At 44.1% G+C, this 24,358-nt stretch overlaps 1 protein-coding gene across 1 annotated transcript; it reads left to right on the top strand.

Moving 5' to 3' along the window:
* Window positions 1-1,080: 1,080 nt before the first annotated feature.
* LOC147060235 (uncharacterized) lies at window positions 1,081-23,431 on the top strand. The gene is made up of 10 exons (XM_085902374.1): window positions 1,081-1,203; window positions 1,876-1,932; window positions 2,027-9,984; window positions 10,080-10,141; window positions 10,225-16,258; window positions 16,354-16,415; window positions 16,499-21,830; window positions 21,935-21,999; window positions 22,374-22,519; window positions 22,594-23,431. The coding sequence occupies exons 2-10, from the start codon at window positions 1,893-1,895 to the stop codon at window positions 22,677-22,679; spliced, it is 19,785 nt and encodes a 6,594-aa protein (XP_085758500.1). The 5' UTR covers window positions 1,081-1,203; window positions 1,876-1,892; the 3' UTR covers window positions 22,680-23,431.
* The last annotated feature ends 927 nt before the right edge of the window (window positions 23,432-24,358 follow it).

Genomic DNA, 24,358 nt, shown 5'->3' with positions numbered 1-24,358 from the left:
AGAACAAACCTGCATTATAATCATTATAATAATTATTTTCGAGCCAAGTTGCCAGCAGTGGTTGGGAATCACTGTACGAGAGAGACACTCCCAATAAAACGTAATTACAATAAACTCGAATTATTATCTCAATATCTTGCGTGCATATTTTGCTTTCATATGACATAATAATGTATGAATCATAGAATTAAGTGTGCATTGCGCAAAAAAATTGGGACGTCACGTTGAAGTTGTTTTGTTCCCAAAAGTGCGACATTACAAATGTTAAACCAACAAACGTGTGACATGAATGAAAAGAGACGTCACGGGGATCATCTTTTTCTCGTCGCTGCATTGCTTCACTTCAATAGAAACCTGAGAGCGTACCATTGCTACTAAAATTAGACACCTTCTACCTATATTAGCTACCTGTATGTACATACTCCATAACTTGGCATGATAAGGAAAAAATTGCTACTCACAGAAAAAGTTTCCTTTTTATTGAGTGCATTTGCTATCAATCCTTTTTGGTATAAACAACATTAAATTCCATTATTTTCTTGAATGAAGCCATAAATGGGGAATGCCATCTTTCTCTCTGGTTCATGTTTCTCCATGTATGTCTCTTTTTGTTTTCAACGTCATAGAAGACAGCTAAATCTTAAACCGAGAGCTCAACTCTCTGTCTTTTTACGGCGTGTTGTCATCCGAGCAAAAAAAGAGTAACCAGCATAATCTGACAAAGGATAGAAATTATAGATATTATAGAAATGATGAATCATGGATCTTCAAGCGTAGAGCGTAGAAAGTCAAAGAAAAATCAAGACTCAAATACTAATAAATATCGACTTGTATACTGTCTGATGCTTCATCTGTTTTCTTTAAATGAGTGAGTGGTCCATGGGGTTCCGCCCTCGTTGCTCATTCTTTATTTGCTTTATGTGACATCACAATTAGGCGGAATGCATGGCGACAAAAGAATAGAGGGTGTGAGTGACAACTGACAGCCCTGATCCAGGAATTGTTCAATAATGTTTAACAAGATTGCTGCTGAATGCATCACCTTGGGTTCAGGCCAAACACCTTTTGTACCATTGCATTATAAAAGCCACTGGGAAAGATGCACAGGGACACTCAGCAAGGTGACGTCTCAAACTGAAATTACGAAAATACAAAAAAGGAGAATGCAAGATAATTTTCAACTTTGATTGATCATAATTTAAGGTAGGTATGTCTATTTTCTTGTATTCTTGAACAGTAACATAAATATGGGAAATTTAATTGTAGAGTTTTAGTAATGTTTGTCCAGGAACTAACCAACTATGTAGTTTTGTCATCGTTTTTGTCAACACACTGAATATTTTCTAATGTACTGTACCATCTTAGCAATATTATTCAAAAGTAGAAGGAATTTAATATGCAAAATTTATCATTTTGATTTATTTTCTTCAAGACATTTCATTTTATTTATATTTATAAATCATTTATAAATTATTTTAAATATCAAAGCTGAGGGGAAAACATTACAGTGTCGTAAAGACAATTTCATGTGTATTTTATTTTTACAATAATTATTTTAGCTAAATTATGAAAAGTACAGAAGACAGAAAATGAAGGTTTCATTTAATCATTATTTTTCTGAATCAAATTATAACTCGTTATTTTTAATACCGATTTTCATTATCTTTTGATTTCCAATAATTAGTATAAAAATAAAAAAAAGTGTGTTGTGGGTCATTGCGACATGACGTTATATTACTATCATTTCACTAATTATAGGCATTATGCTATTGAATTAAAATGTTTCAATGAGGCAGAACTAAGACTCAATTGTAAGAACACACATAGCTGCTACCCGTCTGCATGTTTGTTGAATATTTTTTTCCCATTGTATAGAAAAAAAAAAAAACAAGATGCTCATCCAACAGATGCTGGCAACGTTCCTACTAACAGGTAACTTGATCTGTTCAAACATAGTGAGTCACAAATGTTGTATAGTCCTGTACACAAGAAAAATTGTTGAAAAGTCATTTTTTTCACAATAAAGGTTTGAGGGCAATCAGTGCACAGCAACCAACATCGAACACAATGGCAACGCCTGATCCAACAACAACTTGGGGGACAAATAAAGTGACAACACCTATGGAAATAACAACCACAAAACCAGAATCTACAACAGCAGTGACACCTGCGAACTCAAAAGCAGCTGCCACAACAAGAGACTCTACCACAACAGCAGTCGTGACACCTGCAGAATTGTCAAACGCTGTCACAACAACGACAGGGACAACAACAGTTGCTATAACATCAGTCACAACACCAGAGGAAACAACATATGTTTCTACAACAGATTCTATCATAACTGCAGTTATGACACCTGAGGAGAGAACAACCTCTCCCACTACAATGGCACGAACAACAAGAGTTGCAGGAACAACAGCAGACATAACACATGAAGAAAGCACAACCCCTGCCCCAACAACAGTAGAAACAACAAAGGTTGTCACAACAATGGCAGAAACAACAACAGTAGCTACAACAGATTTCAGTAGAACGGCAGTCACTACACATGCAGAAACAACGCCTGACACAACATCAGAAACAACAGAAATGACAAGAATGGCAAAAACAACAACTGTTTCTACAACATTGTCAGGAACACCAGTTATAACAACAGACTCTATCACAACAGCTGTCACAACACCTGCAGAAACAACAACCGCTGCCACAACAGTTCCAACAACAACTGAAGTGAAGAAATCTGCCAAGACAGTTGACACAACAACAGTTGCAACGACAGATTCTGCAACAACTGTCAGGACACCCGTAGAAACAACCATTGCCACAACAGCGGTGGACACGACAGCAGTTGCTACAACAGCAGACTCGATAACGGTAGTCATGACACCTGTGGAAACAACTGCTGCCACAACAACATCAAAAACAACGGGTACGACACCTGAAGAAACAACAAGAGTTGCCACAACAGCAGTGACGACATCTGCCGAGACAACGATTGCCACAACAACAGACTCTACCACGTCAGTCATGATACCAGTGGTAACATCAACTACTGCTGTAACAACTATTGCAACAACAACGGAAGAAACAATAGTTGCCACAACAACAGACTTTATCACAACACCATTCACGACAGCTGCAAAACAAAGGACCACCGCCACAACAACTGAAGAAACATCAGTTGCTAAAACAGCAGACTTTACTACAACAGCAGTCACGACACCCGCTGAAACAACCACAGCCCCAATAGTGGAAGAAACAACAACAGTCACAATGACAACAGCAGTCACAACACCTGTGGAATTAATACCCACTGCCACAACAATGGCAGACACAACAAATGCAACAACACCAGACTCTTCCATGGCAATGACGACAGCTGAGAAAACAACCACTACTGCCACAAAAGTGGCAGAAAAAACAACAGTCACAATGACACCAGTGACGACATCTACAGAAACAACAGCAGTTGCTACAACAGACTCTACCACAACAGAAGTTGCGACACCTGCAGAAATAATAACTGTTGCCTCGACAGTCTCTCCCACAACAGCAATTACGACAGCAGTAGAAACAACAGTTGCAATGGCAACAGCAGTCACAACACCTGCAGACGCAACAACTGCTTCCACAACAAGGGCAGGAAAAACACCAGCTGCAACAACAACAGAAGGAATGACACCTGCGCAAACACTGGCAGCAATACCAACAGTTGTCACAACAGAAGTCACGACACCTGTTGAAATACTAACCACTGCCAAAACAATGGCAGACACAACATTTGCCACAACACCAGACTCTCCCACGGCAATGACAACAGCTCCAGAACAAATGACCACCGCCACAACACCTGAAGAAACCACAGTTGCTACAACAGCAGACTTAACTACAACAGCAGTCACGACACCTGCTGAAAAAACCACAGCCCCAATAGTGGCAGAAACAACAACAGTCGCAACGACAACAGCAGTCACGACACCTGTGGAAATAATAACCACTGTCACAACAATGGCAGACACAACAGTTGCCACAACAGACTCTCCCACGCCAATGACAACAGCTGGGGAACCAACCACCACTGCCATAATAGAGGCAGAAACAACAACGGTCGCAATGACAACAACAGTGACGACACCTGCCGAAACAACAACAGTTGCCACAACAGAGGTCACGACACCTGCAGAAAAAATAACCGCTGCCACAACAATGGAAGAAACTACAGTCGCCCCAACGACAGACTCAACCAAAACGGCATTCACGACAGCTGCAGAACAAATAACAACCGCCACGACAACTGCAGAAACAACAACAGCTACAACAACAGCAGTCACAACACCTGCGGATCTAATAACCACCACCGCAGCAACAACAGAGTCTCCCACAACGGCAGTCACAACAGCAGCAGAACAAATGACCACCGCCACAACAACTGAAGAAACCACAGTTGCTACAACAGCAGACTTAACTACAACAGCAGTCACGACACCCGCTGAAAAAACCACAGCCCCAATAGTGGCAGAAACAACAACAGTCGCAATGACAACAGCAGTCACGACACCTGTGGAAATAATAACCACTACCACAACAATGGCAGACACAACAGTTGCCACAACAGACTCTCCCACGCCAATGACAACAGCTGGGGAACCAACCACCACTGCCACAATAGAGGCAGAAACAACAACAGTCGCAATGACAACAACAGTGACGACACCTGCCGAAACAACAACAGTTGCCACAACAGAGGTCACGACACCTGCAGAAATAATAACCGCTGCCACAACAATGGAGGAAACAACAGTCGCCCCAACAACAGACTCTACCAAAACGGTATTCACGACAGCTGCAGAACAAATAACAACCGCCACGACAACTGCAGAAACAACAACAGCTACAACAACAGCACTCACAACACTTGCAGATCTAATAACCGCCACCACAGCAACAACAGAGTCTCCAACAACGGCAGTCACAACAGCTGCAGAACAATCAACCACCGCCACAAAAACTGCAGAAAAGACAACAGTTGCAACAACAACCGCAGTCACAACACCGGCAGACACAGCAACATCTTCCTCAACAAGGGCAGGAAAAACAGCAGTTGCAACAACAACTGAAGTAATGACGCCTGCCCAAACAACGGCAGACACATCAACAGTTGTCAAAACAGCTGCAATGATGTCACCTGCCCAAACAACATTTGCCACAACAACAGACTCTCTCACAATGGCACTCACAACACCTACAAAATCGACAAACCTTGCCACAACAATGACAAAAACAACAGTCGCAACAGCAGTGACAACTCCTGCCGAAACAACAACAGTTGCCACAACAGACGCAGATAAAATAACTACTGCCCGAATGGAAGAAACAACCGTTGCCACAACAACAGACTTTACCACAACAGCATTCACAACAGCCGCAGAAAAAATGACCACTACCACAACAACTGAAGAAACAACAGTTGCTACAAAAGCAGACTTTACTACCACCGCAGTCGCGACACCCACTAAAACAACAACCACTGCCCCAATAGTGGCAGAAACAACAACATTCTCAACGACAACAGCAGTCACGCCACCTGTGGAAATAATAACTACTGCCACAACATTGGCAGACACAACAGTTGCCACAACAGACTCTCCCACGCCAATGACAACAGCTGGGGAACCAACAACCACTGCCACAATAGAGGCAGAAACAACAACAGTCGCAATGACAACAACAGTGACGACACCTGCCGAAACAACAGTTGCCACAACAGACTCTCCCACGCCAATGACAACAGCTGGGGAACCAACAACCACTGCCACAATAGAGGCAGAAACAACAACAGTCGCAATGACAACAACAGTGACGACACCTGCCGAAACAACAGTTGCCACAACAGAGGTCGCGACCCCTGCAGAAATAATCACCGCTGCCACAACAATGGAAGAAACAACAATTGCCCCAACAACAGACTCTACCAAAACGGTATTCACGACAGCTGCAGAACAAATAACAACCGCCACGACAACTGCAGAAACAACAACAGCTACAACAACAGCAGTCACAACACCTGCGGATCTAATAACCACCACCACAGCAACAACAGAGTCACACACAACGGCAGTCACAACAGCTGCAGAACAAATGACCACCGCCACAACAACTGAAGAAACCACAGTTGCTACAACAGCAGACTTAACTACAACAGCAGTCACGACACCCGCCGAAACAACAAAAATTGCCATAACAGACTCTACCACAAGAGAAGTCACGACACCCGTAGATATAACTACTGCTGCAATGGAAGAAACAACCGTCGCTACAACAACAGACTTCACCACAACAGCATTCACAACAGCTGCAGAACAAATGACGACCGCCACAACAACTGAAGAAACCACGGTTGCTACAACAGCAGACTTTACTACAACAGCAGTCACGACACCCGCTGAAAAAACCACAGCCCCAATAGTGGCAGAAACAACAACAGTCACAATGACAACAGCAGTCACAACACCTGTGGAAATAGTAACCACTGCCACAACAATGGAAGACACAACAATTGCCACAACACCAGACTCTCCCACGGCAATGACGACAGCTGCGGAAACAACTACCACTGACAAAATAGCGGCAGATACAACAACAGTCACAATGACAACAGCAGTGATGACTCCTGCCGAAACAATAGTTGCCACAACAGACTCTGCCACAACAGAAGTCACGACACCTGCAGAAATAAGAACTGCTTCCACAACACCAGATTCTCCCACGGCAATGACGACAGCTGCGGAAACAACTACCACTGACAAAATAGTGGCAGGTACAACAACAGTCACAATGACAACAGCAGTGACGCCTCCTGCCGAAACAAAAACAGGTGTCACAACAGACTCTACCACAACAGAAGTCACGTCACCTGCAGATATAATAACTACTGCCACAACAATGGAAGAAACAACAGTTGCCAGAACAACAGACTTTACCACAACATTCACGACAGCTGCAGAACAAATGACCACCGCCACAACAACTGAAGAAACAACAGTTGCTACAAAAGCAGAGGTTACTCAAACAGCAGTCGTGACACCCGCTGAAACAACAACCACCACCCCAATAGAGGAAGAAACAACAACAGTTGCAATGATAACAGCAGTCACAACACCTGGGGAAATAACAACCACTGCCACAACAATGGCAGACACAACAGTTGCCACAACAAAAGAGTCTCCCACGGCAATAACGAGAGCTGCGGAAACAATAACCACAGACATAAAAGTGGCAGAAACAACAACAGTCGCAATAACAACAGTCGCAATGACAACAGCAGTGATGACACCTGCCAAAACAACAACAGTTGCCACAACAGACTCTACCACAACAGAAGTCACGACACCTGCAGAAATAATAATTGCTGCCACAACAACAGACTCTCCCACAATGGCAGTCACAACACCTACAAAATCAACAACCCCTGCCACAACAATGACAGAAACAACAACAGTCGCAACAGCAGTGACAACTCTTGCCAAAACAACAAAAATTGCCATAACAGACTCTACCACAACAGAAGTCACGACACCCGCAGATATAATAACTACTGCTGCAATGGAAGAAACAACAGTTGCCACAACAACAGACTTTACCACAACAGCATTCACAACAGCTGCAGAACAAATGACCACCGCCACAACAAATGAAGAAACCACGGTTGCTACAACAGCAGACTTAACTACAACAGCAGTGACGACACGCGCTGAAAAAACCACAGCCCCAATAGTGGCAGAAACAACAACAGTCGCAATAACAACAGCAGTCACGACACCTGTGGAAATAATAACCACTGCCACAACAATGGCAGACACACCAATTGCCACAACACCAGACTCTCCCACAGCAATGACGACAGCTGCGGAAACAACTACCACTGCCACAATAGCGGCAGAAACAACAACAGTCGCAATGACAACAGCAGTGATGACTCCTGCCGAAATAACAGTTGCCACAACAGACTCTGCCACAACAGAAATCACGACACCTGCAGAAATAATTACTGCTGCCACAACAACAGACTCTCCCACGGCAATGACGACAGCTGCGGAAACAACTACCACTGACAAAATAGTGGCAGATACAACAACAGTCACAATGACAACAGCAGTGACGCCTCCTGCCGAAACAACAACAGGTGCCACAAAAGACTCTACCACAACAGAAGTCACGTCACCTGCAGATATAATAACTACTGCCACAACAATGGAAGAAACAACAGTTGCCAGGACAACAGACTTTACCACAACGGCAATCATGACAGCTGCAGAACAGACAACCACCGCCACAACTGCAGAAATAACAACTGTTGGGACAACAGCAGTCACAACACCTGCAGAAGTAGTAATGACACCTTCCCAAACAACGTCAGAAACACCAACGGTTGTCAAAACACCAACGACGACACCTACCGAAACAACCTTTAGCACAACAACAGACTCTCCCACAATGGCAGTCACAACACCTACAAAATCAACAACCCCTGCCACAACAATGACAGAAACAACAACTGCAGTGACAACTCCTGCCGAAACAACAACAACTGCCACAACAGATTCTACCAGAACAGAAGTCACAACAGCTGCAGAACAACTGACCACCACCACAACTGAAGAAACAACAGTTGCTAAAACAACAGACTTTACTATAACAGAAGTCATGACACCCGCTGAAACAACCAAAGCCCCATTAGTGGCAGAAACGACAACAGTCGCAATGACAACAGCAGTCACGATACCTGCGGAAATGATCATCACTGCCACAACAATGGCCGACACAACAATTGCAACAACAACAGACTCTCCCACGGCAATGACGACAGCTGTGGAAACAACCACCACTGCCACAAAAGTGGCAGAAACATCAACTGTCACAATGACAACAGCATTGATGACACCTGCAGAAACAACAACAGTTGCCAGAACAGACTCTACCACAACAGCATTCACGACACCTGCAGAAATAATAACCGCTGCCACAACAATAGAAGAAACAACAGTTCCCACAACAACAGACTCTCCCACAACAGTAATTACGACAGCTGCTGAACAAACAACCACCGCCACAACTGCAGAAACAACAGTTGTTGCAATAACAACAGCAGTCACAACACCTGCTGAGGCAACAACTGCTTCCACAACAAGGGCAGGAAAAACAACAGCTGCAACAACAACAGAAGTAATGACACCTGCCCAAACAATGGCAGCAACAGACTCTCCCACAATGGCAGTCACAACACCTACGGAATCAACAACCCCTGCCATTACAGTGACAAAAACAACAGTCGCAATGACAACAGCAGTGATGACTCCTGCCGAAACAACAACAGGTGCCACAACAGACTCTAACACAACAGAAGTCACAACATCCGCAGAAACAATAACCACTGCCACAACAATGGAAGAAACAACAGTTGCCCCAACAACAGACTCTACCACAACGGCATTCACGACAGCTGCAGAACAAATAACCGCCACCACATCTGCAGACACAACAGTTGCAACAGCAGCAGTGACAACACTTACAGAAATAACACCTGCTGCCACAAAAACGGCAGAAACAACAATAGTTGCAACAAAACCAGCAATAACAACAATTGCAGAAACAACAACAGCTGCAATGACAAGAGCATTAGCTGCCGAAACAACAATAGTTGCCACAACAACAGAGTCAGCCATGACGACACTCATGGCACCTGCAGAAACAACAACCACTTCCATAACAATAGCAGAAACAACAACAGTTCCAACAACAGGAGAATATACAACAAATGCAGCAACAACTACAGTGATGACACGTGCGGAATCAACAGCAGTTACCAAAACAGACAGTATTGCCAAACGAGTTACTTTCAGATCACTTCAAAGCACATTTACGAGTGATTTACAGGATTCAGCTTCTGCTGCTCACCAAAACAGAGCAGCCATGATCAGGGCACAAGTAAGTAATATCCAAATTTTTATGTAACACGATGCAATGCAATTACAGTGACAAATCTCACTCAATCTTGCCTTGCCTTCCTTCCCAACCCCCAGCTTACACCAATATTTTCTGAGGCGTTTCCTTCCTTCTTGATCCTGACAATCATCACGTTCAGGTACTTTCCAGCTGCTTTTAATATTTCTAACAGGTGAACTACGTATCTACAATTTACAAATGTTTTTATGGTTTCTTCTACAGGAGGGGCTCAGTCGTCAATATCATGGAAGTTGAGTTCACAGCCACATCTGCGCCAAGTAACACCCAAATTGAGGACATCTTATCTGAGGCGGCTTTAGTAGTCACTGGCTTCGACATTGAAAGTAGCTCCATCACTGTTGATTCAACACCCACAGATGCAATAACTACAGTGACAACCCCAAAAGACACAACAAGTGTAGAAACAACTGCAGAATCAGCAAAAACAGATCAGACAGCTCCCGCAACAACAGCAGTGTCGATGACCACAGCAACTCGAGAAACTACTGCTATGACAACAGCTGTAGCCAAAACTGCTAAATCTGAAACAACCCCGGAGACAACTGTACCAACATCAGGGGTAGCTGCTGGGGCAGCAACAGCGGCAGCAACTGCTATGACAACAGCTGTAACCACAACTGCAGAATCTGAAACAACAGTTGAGACAACTCCACAAATATTGACTCCCACAACAACAGCAGCGCTAACAACACCTGCAGAAACAAGTGCAACGGCGAAAACTGCAGTGACTGCTGAATCTGAAACAACCACCGAGACAACGATAGAAACGTCAGCTCCCACAACAACAGCAGGTTTCACCACATCTGCAGCAAATAGTGAAACAGTAACGTCAATTGCCACAACAACAGACTCTCCTACGGCAATGACGACAGCTGCGGAAACAACCACAGCTGACACAAAAGTGACAGAAACAACAACAGTGACAATGACAACAGCAGTGACGACACCTGCCGAAACAACAACAGGTGCCACAACAGACTCTACCACAACAGAAGTCACAACACCTGCAGAAATAACTACTGCCACAATAATGGAAGAAATAACAGTTGCCAGAACAACAGACTCTCCCACGGCAATGACGACAGCTGCGGAAACAACAGCCACAGACACAACTGCAGAGACAACAACAGTTGTGACAACAGCAGTCACAACACCTGCAGAAATAGTAACTGCTGCCACAACGGCAATCACGACAGCTGCAGAACAAACAACCGCCGCCACAACAACTGCAGAAACAACAACAATTGCAACAACAGCAGTCTCAACAACTGCTTCCACAAAAGTTGCAACAACAGAAGTAATGACACCTGTCCAAACAACGGCAGCAACATCAACAGTTGTCAAAACAACAGCAATGACGACACCTACCGAAACAACCTTTGCCACAACAACAGACTCGCCCACAATGGCAGTCACAACACCTACAGAATCAACAACGCCTGCCACAACAATGACAGAAACAACAACAGTCGCAAAAGCAGTGACAACTCCTGCCAGAACAACAACGATTGCCACAACAGACTCCACCACAACAGAAGTCACAACAGCATTCACGACAGCTGCAGAACAACTGACCACCGCCACAACTGAAGAAACAACAGTTGCTAAAACAACAGACTTTACTACAACAAAAGTCATGACACCCGCTGAAACAATCACAGCCCCAATAGTGGCAGAAACAACAACAGTCACAATGACAACAGCAGTCACGACACCTGTGGAAATAATAACCACTGCCACAACAATGGCAGTCACAACAATTGCAACAACACCAGACTCTCCCACGGCAATGACGACAGCTGCGGAAACAACCACCACTGCCACAAAAGTGGCAGAAACAACAACAGTCACAATGACAACAGCATTGACGACGCCTGCAGAAACAACAACAGTTGCCAGAACAGACTCTACCACAACAGCACTCACGACACCTGCAGAAATAATAACCACCGCCACAACTGCAGAAACAACAGTTGCAACAACAACAGCAGTCACAACACTTGCTGAGGCAACAACTGCTTCCACAACAAGGGCAGGAAAAACAACAGCTGCAACAACAACAGAAGTAATGACACCTGCCCAAACAATGGCAGCAACAGACTCTCCCACAATGGCAGTCACAACACCTACGGAATCAACAACCCCTGCCATAACAATGACAAAAACAACAGTCGCAATGACAACAGCAGTGACGACTCCTGCCGAAACAACAGGTGCCACAACAGACTCTACCACAACAGAAGTCACGACATCCGCAGAAATAATAACCGCTGCCACAACAATGGAAGAAACAACAGTTGCCATGACAACAGATTCTCCCACAACGGCAATCACGACAGCTGCAGAACAAATAACAACCGCCACCACAACTGCAGAAACAACTGTTGCAACAACAGCAGTCACAATCCCTGCAGAAATAGTAACCACTGCCGCAAAAACAGACTCTCCCACAACAGCAATGACGACAGCTGCAGAAAAAACAACCGCAGCCACAACAACTGCAGAAACAACAACAGTTGCAACAACAACAGCAGTCACAACACTGGCAGATGCAACAACTGCTTCCACAACAAGGGCAAGAAAAACTACAGTTGAAACAACAGAAGTAATGACACCTGCCCAAACAATGGCAGAAACATCAACAGTTGTCATAACAACAGCAATGACAACACCTACAGAAACAACCTTTGCCACAACAACAGACTCTCCCACAATGGCAGTCACAACACCTTCGGAATCAACAAACCTTGCCACAACAATGACAAAAACAACAACAGTCGCAATAGCAGTGACAACTCCTGCCGAAACAACAACAATTGCCCCAACAGACTCTCCCACAACAGAAGTCACAACAGCATTCACGACAGCTGCAGAACAACTGACCACCGCCACAACTGAAGAAACAACAGTTGCTAAAACAACAGACTTTACTACAACAAAAGTCATGACACCCGCTGAAACAATCACAGCCCCAATAGTGGCAGAAACAACAACAGTCGCAATGACAACAGCAGTCACGACACCTGTGGAAATAATAACCACTACCACAACAATGGCAGACACAACAGTTGCCACAACAGACTCTCCCACGCCAATGACAACAGCTGGGGAACCAACCACCACTGCCACAATAGAGGCAGAAACAACAACAGTCGCAATGACAACAACAGTGACGACGCCTGCAGAAACAACAACAGTTGCCAGAACAGACTCTACCACAACAATAACAACAGCAGTGACGACTCCTCCCGAAACAACAGTTGCAACAACAGACGCTACCACATCAGAAGTCACGACACCTGCAGAAATACTAACCGCTGCCAGAACAACGGAAGAAACAACAGTTGCCACAACAACAGACTGTCCCACAACAGCAATCATGACAGCTGCAGAAAAGACAACCACCGCTACAACTGCAGGGACAACAACCGTTGTGACAACAGCAGTCACAACACCTGCAGAAATAGTCACTGCTGCCACATTGGCAATCATGACAACTGCAGAAACAACAGCAGTTGAAACAACAACAGCAGTCACAACAGTGGCAACTACAACAGAAGAAATGACACCTGCCCAAACAACGGCAGAAACATCAACAGTTGTCAAAACAACTGCAATGATGACACCTGCCCAAACAACCTTTGCCACAACAACAGACTCTCCCACAATGGCAGTCACAACACCTACAAAATCAACAACCCCTGCCACAACAATGACAGAAACAACAACAGTCGCAACAGCAGTGACAACTGCTGCTGAAACAACGAAAATTGCCATAACAGACTCTACCACAAGAGAAGTCACGACACCCGCAGATATAATAACTACTGCTGCAATGGAAGAAACAACAGTTGCCACAAGAACAGACTTTACCACAACAGCATTCACAACAGCTGCAGAACAAATGACCACCGCCACAACAACTGAAGAAACCACGGTTGCTACAACAGCAGACTTTACTACAACAGCAGTCACGACACCCGCTGAAAAAACCACAGCCCCAATAGTGGCAGAAACAACAACAGTCGCAATGACAACAGCAGTCACGACACCTGTGGAAATAATAACCACTGCCACAACAATGGCAGACACAACAATTGCCACAACACCAGACTCTCCCACGGCAATGACAACAGCTGCGGAAACAACTACCACTGACAAAATAGCGGCAGATACAACAACAGTCACAATGACAACAGCAGTGATGACTCCTGCCGAAACAACAGTTGCCACAACAGACTCTGCCACAACAGAAGTCACGACACCTGCAGAAATAAGAACTGCTGCCACAACACCAGATTCTCCCACGGCAATGACGACAGCTGCGGAAACAACTACCACTGACAAAATAGTGGCAGATACAACAACAGTCACAATGACAACAGCAGTGACGCCTCCTGCCGAAACAAAAACAGGTGTCACAACAGACTCTACCACAACAGAAGTCACGTCACCTGCAGATATAATAACTACTGCCAGAACAATGGAAGAAACAACAGTTGCCAGAACAACAGACTTTACCACAACATTCACGACAGCTGCAGAACAAATGACCACCGCCACAACAACTGAAGAAACAACAGTTCCTGCAAAAGCGGACGTTACTCAAACAGCAGTCGTGACACCCGCTGAAACAACAACCACCACCCCAATAGAGGCAGAAACAACAACAGTTGCAATGATAACAGCAGTCACAACACCTGGGGAAATAACAACCACTGCCACAACAATGGCAGACACAACAGTTGCCACAACAAAAGAGTCTCTCACGGCAATAACAAGAGCTGCGGAAACAATAACCACAGACATAAAAGTGGCAGAAACAACAACAGTCGCAATAACAACAGTCGCAATGACAACAGCAGTGACGACACCTGCCAAAACAACAAGAGTTGCCACAACAGACTCTACCACAACAGAAGTCACGACACCTGCAGAAATTATAACCGCTGCCACAACAATGGAAGAAAAAACAGTTGCCACAACAACAGACTTTCCCACAACGGCAATGATAACAGCTACAGAACAGACAACCACCGCCACAACTGCAGAAATAACAACTGTTGTGACAACAGCAGTCACAACACCTGCAGAAATAGTAATGACACCTGCCCAAACAACATCAGAAACGTCTACAGTTGTCAAAACAACAGCAATGACGACACCTACCGAAACAACCTTTGCCACAACAACAGACTCTCCCACAACGGCAGTCACAACACCTACAAAATCAACAACCCTTGCTACAATAATGACAGAAACAACAACAGTCGCAACAGCAGTGACAACTCCTGCCGAAACAACAATTGCCACAACAGACTCTCCCACAACAGAAGTCACAACAGCATTCACGACAGCTGCAGAACAACTGACCACCGCCACAACTGAAGAAACAACAGTTGCTAAAACAACAGACTTTACTACAACAAAAGTCATGACACCCGCTGAAACAATCACAGCCCCAATAGTGGCAGAAACAACAACAGTCGCAATGACAACAGCAGTCACGACACCTGTGGAAATAATAACCACTGCCACAACAATGGCAGACACAACAATTGCAAAAACACCAGACTCTCCCACGGCAATGACGACAGCTGCGGAAACAACCACCACTGCCACAAAAGTGGCAGAAACAACAACAGTCATAATGACAACAGCATTGACGACGCCTGCAGAAACAACAACAGTTGCCAGAACAGACTCTACCACAACAGCATTCACGACACCTGCAGAAATAATAACCGCTGCCACAACAATAGAAGAAACAACAGTTGCCACAACAACAGACTCTCCCACAACAGTAATTACGACAGCTGCTGAAAAAACAACCACCGCCACAACTGCAGAAACAACAGTTGCAACAACAACAGCAACAACAACACTTGCTGAGGCAAAAACTGCTTCCACAACAAGGGCAGGAAAAACAACAGCTGCAACAACAACAGAAGTAATGACACCTGCCCAAACAATGGCAGCAACAGACTCTCCCACAATGGCAGTCACAACACCTACGGAATCAACAACCCCTGCCATAACAATGACAAAAACAACAGTCGCAATGTCAACAGCAGTGGCGACTCCTGCCGAAACAACAACAGGTGCCACAACAGACAGTATTGCCAAAACAACCAAACGAGTTACTTTTAGATCTCTTCAAAGCACATTTACGAGTGATTTGCAGGATTCCGCTTCTGCTGCTCACCAAAACAGAGCAGCCATGATCAGGGCACAAGTAAGTAATATCCAAATCTTTATGTAACACGATGCAATTAATTTACAGTGACTAATTCCACTCAATCTCACCTTGCTCTCCCTCCCAACCCCCAGCTTACACCGATATTTTCTGAGGGATTTCCTTCCTTCTTGATCCTGACAATCATCACGTTCAGGTACTTTGCAGCTACTTTTAATATTTCTAACAGGTGAACTACATATCTACAATTTACAAATGTTTGTGTGGTTTCTTCTGCAGGAGGGGCTCAGTCGTCAATATCATGGATGTTGAGTTTACAGCCACATCTGCGCCAAGTAACACCCAAATTGAGGACATCTTATCTGAGGCGGCTTTAGTGGTCACTGGCTTCGACATTGAACAAAGCTCCATCACTGTCGATTCAACACCCACAGATGCAATAACTACAGTGACAACCCCAAAAGACACAACAGCTGTAGAAACAACTGCAAAATTGGGAAAAACTGATCAAACAACTCCAGAAACTAGAATATCTACTGTGGTGACAAAACGATCTACAAGTGCTGAGACAGCAGCTGTAGCCACCACTGAAGAATCAGAAGGACCAGGTCAGACAACTGAAGAAACGTCTGCTCCAACAACAGTCATGCTATCAACAGCAGTGACAGCCCCTCGTGGAACAACAGCTGTAGCCAAAACTACTAAATCTGAAACAACCCCGGAGACAACTGTACCAACATCAGGGGGAGCTGCTGGGGCAGCAACAGCGACATCAACTGCTATGACAACAGCTGTAGCCACAACTGCTAAATCTGAAACAACCCCGGAGACAACTGTACCAACATCAGGGGCAGCTGCTGGGGCAGCAACAGCGGCAGCAACTGCTATGACAACAGCTGTAGCCACAACTGCAGAATCTGAAACAACAGTTGAGACAACTCCACAAATATTGACTCCCAAAACAACAGCAGCGCTAACAACACCTGCAGAAACAAGTGCAACGGCGAAAACTGCAGTGACTGCTGAATCTGAAACAACCACCGAGACAACTATAGAAACGTCAGCTCCCACAACAGCAGCAGGTTTCACCACATCTGCAGCAAATAGTGAAACAGTCACGTCAATTGCCACAACAACAGACTCTCCTACGGCAATGACGACAGCTGCGGAAACAACCACAGCTGACACAAAAGTGACAGAAACAACAACAGTGGCAATGACAACAGCAGTGACGACACCTGCCGAAACAACAACAGGTGCCACAACAGACTCTACCACAACAGAAGTCACGACACCTGCAGAAATAATAACTACTGCCACAATAATGGAAGAAACAACAGTTGCCAGAACAACAGACTCTCCCACGGCAATGACGACAGCTGCGGAAACAACAGCCACAACTGCAGAGACAACAGTTGTGACAACAACAGTCACAACACCTGCAGAAATAGTAACTGCTGCCACAACGGCAATCACGACAGCTGCAGAACAAACAAGCGTCGCCACAACAACTGCAGAAACAACAATTGCAACAACAGCAGTCTCAACAACTGCTTCCACAAAGGTTGCATCAACAACAGAGGTAATGACACCTGCCCAAACAATGGCAGCAACATCAACAGTTGTCAAAACAACAGCAATGACGACACCTACCGAAACAACCTTTGCCACAACAACAGACTCTCCCACAATGGCAGTCACAACATCTACAGAATCAACAACGCCTGCCACAACAATGACAGAAACAACAACAGTCGCAAAAGCAGTGACAACTCCTGCCAGGACAACAACGATTGCCACAACAGACTCCACCACAACAGAAGTCACGACACCCACAGATATAATAACTACTGCCACAATGGAAGAAACAACAGTTGCCACAACAACAGACTTGACCACAACAGCATTCACAACAGCTGCAAAACAAATTACCATCGCCACAACAACTGAAGAAACCACAGTTGCTAAATCAGCAGACTTTACTACAACAGCAGTCACGACACCCACTGAAACAACCAGAGCACCAATGGTGGCAGAAACAACAACAGTAGCAATGACAACAGCAGTCACGACACCTGTGGAAATAATATCCACTGCCACAACAATGGCAGACACAACAGTTGCCACAACAACAGACTCTCCCACGGCAATGACGACAGCTGCGGAAACAACTACCACTGACAAACTAGAGGCAGAGACAACAACAGTCACAATGACAACAGCAGTCATGACTCCTGCCGAAACAACAGTTGCCACAACAGACTCTGCCACAACAGAAGTCACGACATCCGCAGAAATAATAACCGCTGCCACAACAATGGAAGAAACAACAGTTGCCACAACAACAGACTTTACCACAACAGTATTCACAACAGCTGCAGAACAAATGACCACCGCCACAACAACTGAAGAAACCACAGTTGCTACAACAGCAGACTTTACTACAACAGCAGTCACAACACCTGCTGAAACAACAACCACCCCCCCAGTAGTGGCAGAAACAACAACAGGCACAATGACAACAGCAGTCACAACACCTGTGGAAATATTAACCCCTGCCACAACAATGGCAGACACAACAGTTGCCACAAAAACAGACTCTCCCACACCAGAGACAACAGCTGGGGAACCAACAACCACAGCCCCAATAGTGGCAGAAACAACAACAGTCGCAATGACAACAGCAGTCACGACACCTGTGGAAATATTAACCACTGCCATAACAATGGCAGACACAACAGTTGCCACAAAAACAGACTCTCCCACGCCAATGACAACAGCTGGGGAACCAACAACCACTGCCACAATAGTGGCAGAAACAACAGTCGCAATAACAACAGCAGTGACAACTCCTGCCGAAACAACATTTGCCACAACAGACGCTACCACAACAGATATTACGACATCTACAGAAATAATAACTTCTGTCACAACAATGGAAGAAACAACAACAGATGCCACAACAACTGACTTTACCACTATGGCAATCGCGACAGCTCCAGAAGAAACAATCACCGCCACAACAACGCCAGAAACAACAATAATTCCAACAACAGCAATCACGACACCTGCAGAAATAACTGCTGCCACAACAATGGAAGAAACAACAGTTACTAAAACAACAGACTCTCCCACAACATCAATCACAACAGCTGCAGAACAACCAACCACTTCCACAACAACTGCAGAAACAACAACTGCTGAATCTGGAACAATCACTGAGACAACTGTAGAAACATCAGCTCCCACTCTAACAGTGGTTTTGACGTCATCTGCATCAACAAGTGAAACAATAACGGCAGCTGGGGAAGCAACAGGGTCCACAAATACTGAAACAACAGCTTTAGCCACAACAGCGAAATCTGAAACAACCGTTGAGACAAGGGTTGAAACATCAGCTCCAATATCTGTCGCAGGGTTCACATCCACAGCATCTCGTGAAACCACTACATCAACTACAGCAGCAACTGAGGCAACAATCGTTGACACAACAGCTCTAACCACAATTGCAGAAGCTGGGACAACAGTTCAGACAACTACGGAAACAGCTCCCACAACATCGGTAGTAGTAGCTACACCTGCAGCAACAGTTGTTGCAGCAAAAACTGCAGCGACAACCCCTGGTGAAATAACAACTGTAGCCACAACTGCTGAATCTGAAGCAACCACTGAGACAACTGTAGAAACATCAGCTCCCACAACAACAGTAGCTTTGACGTCATCTGCAGTAACAAGTGAAACATCAACTGGGGCAGCAACAGGGGCCACAAATGCTGAAACAACAGCTTTAGCAACAACAACAAAATCTGAAACAACCGTTGAAGCAACTGTTGAAACATCAGCTCCAATATCTGTAACAGGGTTCACATCCACAGCATCTCGTGAAACCGCAACATCAACGACAGCAGCAACTGAGGCAACAATCGCTGAAACAACAGCTCGAACCACAATCGCAGAAGCTGGGACAACAGTTCAGACAACTATGGAAACAGTTTCCACAACATCGGTAGTAGTAGCTACACCTGCAGCAACAGTTGTTACAGCAAAAACCGCAGCGACAACCCCTGGTGAAACAACAACTATAGCCACAACTGCTGAATCTGAAACCACTGAGACAACTGTAGAAACATCAGCTCTTACAACAACAGTAGCTTTGACAACATCTACAGCAACAAGTGAAACATTAACATCAGCTGGGGCAGCAACAGGGGCCACAAATGCTGAAACAACAGCTCTAGCAACAACTCCAACTGCTGAAACATCAGCAGTAGTTGCAACCTCTGCAGCAACAAGTACAATGGCAACCTTTGCTCAGGTAACCTCTGCAGTGACAACCCCTACTGAAACTACAGTTCGAGCGACAGCCACAGAATCTGAAACAACAGTTCAGACAATGCTGGCAACAACACCATTGACATCTGCAATGGATGTAACAGCCACGCCTGCTGGATCAGCAACAGGGGCTGCAACTGCAGCAACAACTTCAGTAACCACAACTCCAGAATCTGAATCAACAGCTGGGACCACTGTAGATACAACGACTAAGGCGTCGAATGCAGCAACGGCATCTGATGAAACAACTGTGACCATAATAGAATTGACGTCAACTGCCGAAGCAACTGGAGCAGTATCACATTTCACAATTACAGCAGTACCAGCAACATCCGAGACAGCATCACCTGCTCAAACACCAACTGCTGTTGGAGCCATTACATCAGAATCAGCAACACCCGTTGAAACAACTGCACAAGCATCACTGGCAACAACAACAGTGCCCGCATCATCGGATGAGACAACTGCAACGTTTTCCCACACAACAATTGAGCAGGCAATTCTACAAACATCAACGACAGAAAAAACAGCAGAATCTGGATCAACAAGTAACACAGCAACACCGACTCTTCCAACCGAGGCTGCAACGTCAACAGCACCACCATTAACTGCAACAACGGCAATGGCTGCAGTGACATCTACTGCAACAGGCACAACCGGAAAACTGATTTCAACAACAATTGTAGAAACATCAACAGCAGGGTTTGCATCTGTCGCAGCATCTACTGCAACAACAACACCTGGTCTGACAACAACGAAGACCAGCACTGCGGCAAAAACACCTTCTGAATCAACGACACAATCGGTCCAAACTACAGCAACCGCGGGACACGCAACTGTTGCAACACTGGGCAACTCAGCAACAGGCTCACCGAAAGTAACAACACAACCAACTGCACCAGTGACAGGAGCTCCAGCAGATGTGTCAACAGCAGCAACAGTAAATGCAGTGACAAATGCAGCAACTCTTACTCAAACAAAATCCGTCACAAGAAACGCAACAACAGGAACTGCAGTGGCAAATGTTACGAGAGACAATGCCGTGACAAATTCCGTGACAAATGCCACGACAAGAAACAGCGCGACAAACGCAGCAACGGGAATTGTCGCAACCACCGTTCCAAGACCAACGCAAGTGGCAACTACAACGACGGGAACAGCCGTTACCCTCCAAACCAGACGAGTTTCTTTCCGATCTCTCCAAAGCACATTTACGAATGACCTGCTGGATCATTCGTCTTCCCAGTTTGTGTTTCGATCGACCATGATAAAAAGTCAGGTAAGAAAAAATGAAACAAATTGGAAGAAATAATGGTACTGCTGGATTGCAATTACAAACGTGAAAGTACAAATTATTTCTATTATTTTTATTGTTTTTTGCAGCTTCAACCTTTATTCCGAAGGGAATTCCCTAACACTTTCAGGATCCTGAACATCTTTGGATTCAGGTAATATCCTTGTCCTTTTTTTTATTACAACTTATTTATTTATTTATCTATTTATCTATTTATTTATTTATTTATTTATTTATTTATTTATTGTCACTAATTTGGCCCCCTAAAACTTTAAGTCAAACTATTCAGGTCATTCATGACATTTGTACATTTCTCAGTTACTTTACACACAATTCCACATTTGTCTCGACAAAATGGAAATGGATGATTATTTTCATCTCAATCATCCTTCCACGGACGGTGCTGTTGATAATTTCTCATAAATTCAGTTCAGTCAACTGTTCAGCTTTCGCGTTAACTTCTCAGAAAAACAGGCATTTTTTCTTCTTTATCTAAAATTGCATGTATGTCTTTCTTTTCACGGGCAGACCTGGCTCAGTCATCAACGACATGGACCTCCGGTTCACCAACCCGGTGCCAAACAACACAGCAATTGCCGCAGTCCTCATCGACGCTGCATCGATGGTCATCGGCTTTGACATCGAGCAAGGTTCCATCACCGTTGAGGGAATCGGTATGTTGATTTGCTTTTTACAAAACTCAAACAGAATTTGAATTTAGAACTGAAATGTGATGTTCTTCTTCCAGTTTCAAGCGGAGCAAGTCACATGATCAGCCCGGTCAGCGCATCCTGCCTGGCGCTTCTTTCGTGCCTCCTTTTCACTCAGCAATAAGCGTCCTCACTTATTGAGTCACATCAGGAGACCTATTCATTTTATTTCATTTATTTTTATATGCAAAAATTTCATCTTGACTGAATAATGTATTTTTTTTTTCTGGGGTGAAGGGTTTGGGGGTCAGCCCTTAACGCCGGTATCAATTAATGGTAAGTCTGCCATTTTAGGCTCAATTTGGCTATTTCTGGCAGACGTTAACTGAGCACCACATACCAACTGTCTTCTTCAATATAATTGATGGAAGTCGCATCCTAAAGGATTAACAGCGTCCCCTACTGGCAGTTAATGCAAACACGCGTCTCTCCGTCTCTTCAAACTTCAACTTTAATTATTGAATTCTAACATAAGATTTCAAACTAGATATGCACTTTCAGAGGAATTGTTGTGGTTTAAAAATTTTCATTTTATTACATGATATTTAAAACATTACAACTGTGGTTATTATTTATCAATTCATTACAACGCAATGTCTAGTATGCAGTGAGACACAATTAAAAAAAAAAGAAAGAAAAAAAATCGTTTCCTTGTTTGGGTAATCGTTATTTTTAGGTTGTGACCGAGTATGTGTGGAATATGAAAGGTACGCCCAATAGCAGTCCTGGTAATAACAAAATACAATGTGCTCCTCTGTTGTTCCGAATACCAGTGGATCCGGTTTGGCGGAATGATAACAGAAGGTTGGCTTCCTTTGTCAGAGACTTTAGGTGACGCATTTGCCTTTGTTTTTTTTCCTTAAACCAAAAGCAATACAAAAGCCACATTTCTTCAATAACACCAGCATTAGATGAACATACAATGCGAGACACTCCTCCACAGACAAAGCGATGTGACGTCAACGGAAAGCACGCAGTGTCTAGCCAGACAGAGAAAATTAGATAATTTACTACTCAATGCAAACAAACAATTATAAAATACTAGACTCACCAGCAATTTATTCATTATAAATCCCAAGATAAATACCAACAAAAGGATCACATTTTTCCTGTTTGCAACAGTTATAATGTTCGGCACCAATAATAATTTGAAGAAAAGTTTTGAATGATTATATTAACTGCTTACTTACAAGTTAATACTACAAACCGTAGATTTACTTCAGTATTTAGCACATTTTTTTAATAAGTTGCTCATGGGACAAACCTTTTCATGTCAAGTCTGCTATACAGTCCATTTGGGTCTTGATTAAAAATATAAATGAGATTAAAAATATACAGATTATACAGATATAAATGAGCTTTTATTTCTTTACATTTACAATATTTACATTTTGATGTGCAAATTCAGGACAGAGCACTTTTTGTTTGAAGCCACCCATTAATTTCAAGTGAGCAAAAGTAGGGAACGGACATTATTCATTTAAAGTGAGTAACATTTAATCATCAAATGTTGCTTTAAATTTGCCTTCCTTGATAAAACTGCATCACGCCTCTTTCTGCTCTTGTTTTTCTTTTTGGGAGGGTATCCACAACCTTAAGCAAAAGTCGCAACATCTGCACCGGCCATTCTAATAATGCGCATTGTTATGACTGTACGTTTTGTGATGAGTGATGACATGAAACAAACGAAAGAGGCTGTAATTGAAATTTCACTTGAATTGTGCTTGTGTCACAAATTTCAGTCACAATTTCAATACACTCATTGGCGAGAGGGAAATAATCATCGGAACAAACAAGAGACTG

Source organism: Syngnathus leptorhynchus, chromosome 2 (assembly GCF_054491065.1).
Source record: "Syngnathus leptorhynchus isolate UIUO chromosome 2, UIUO_Slep, whole genome shotgun sequence".
Classification (NCBI taxonomy): Eukaryota; Metazoa; Chordata; class Actinopteri; order Syngnathiformes; family Syngnathidae; genus Syngnathus; species Syngnathus leptorhynchus.
This window is presented reverse-complemented; position numbering and strand designations above follow the sequence as displayed.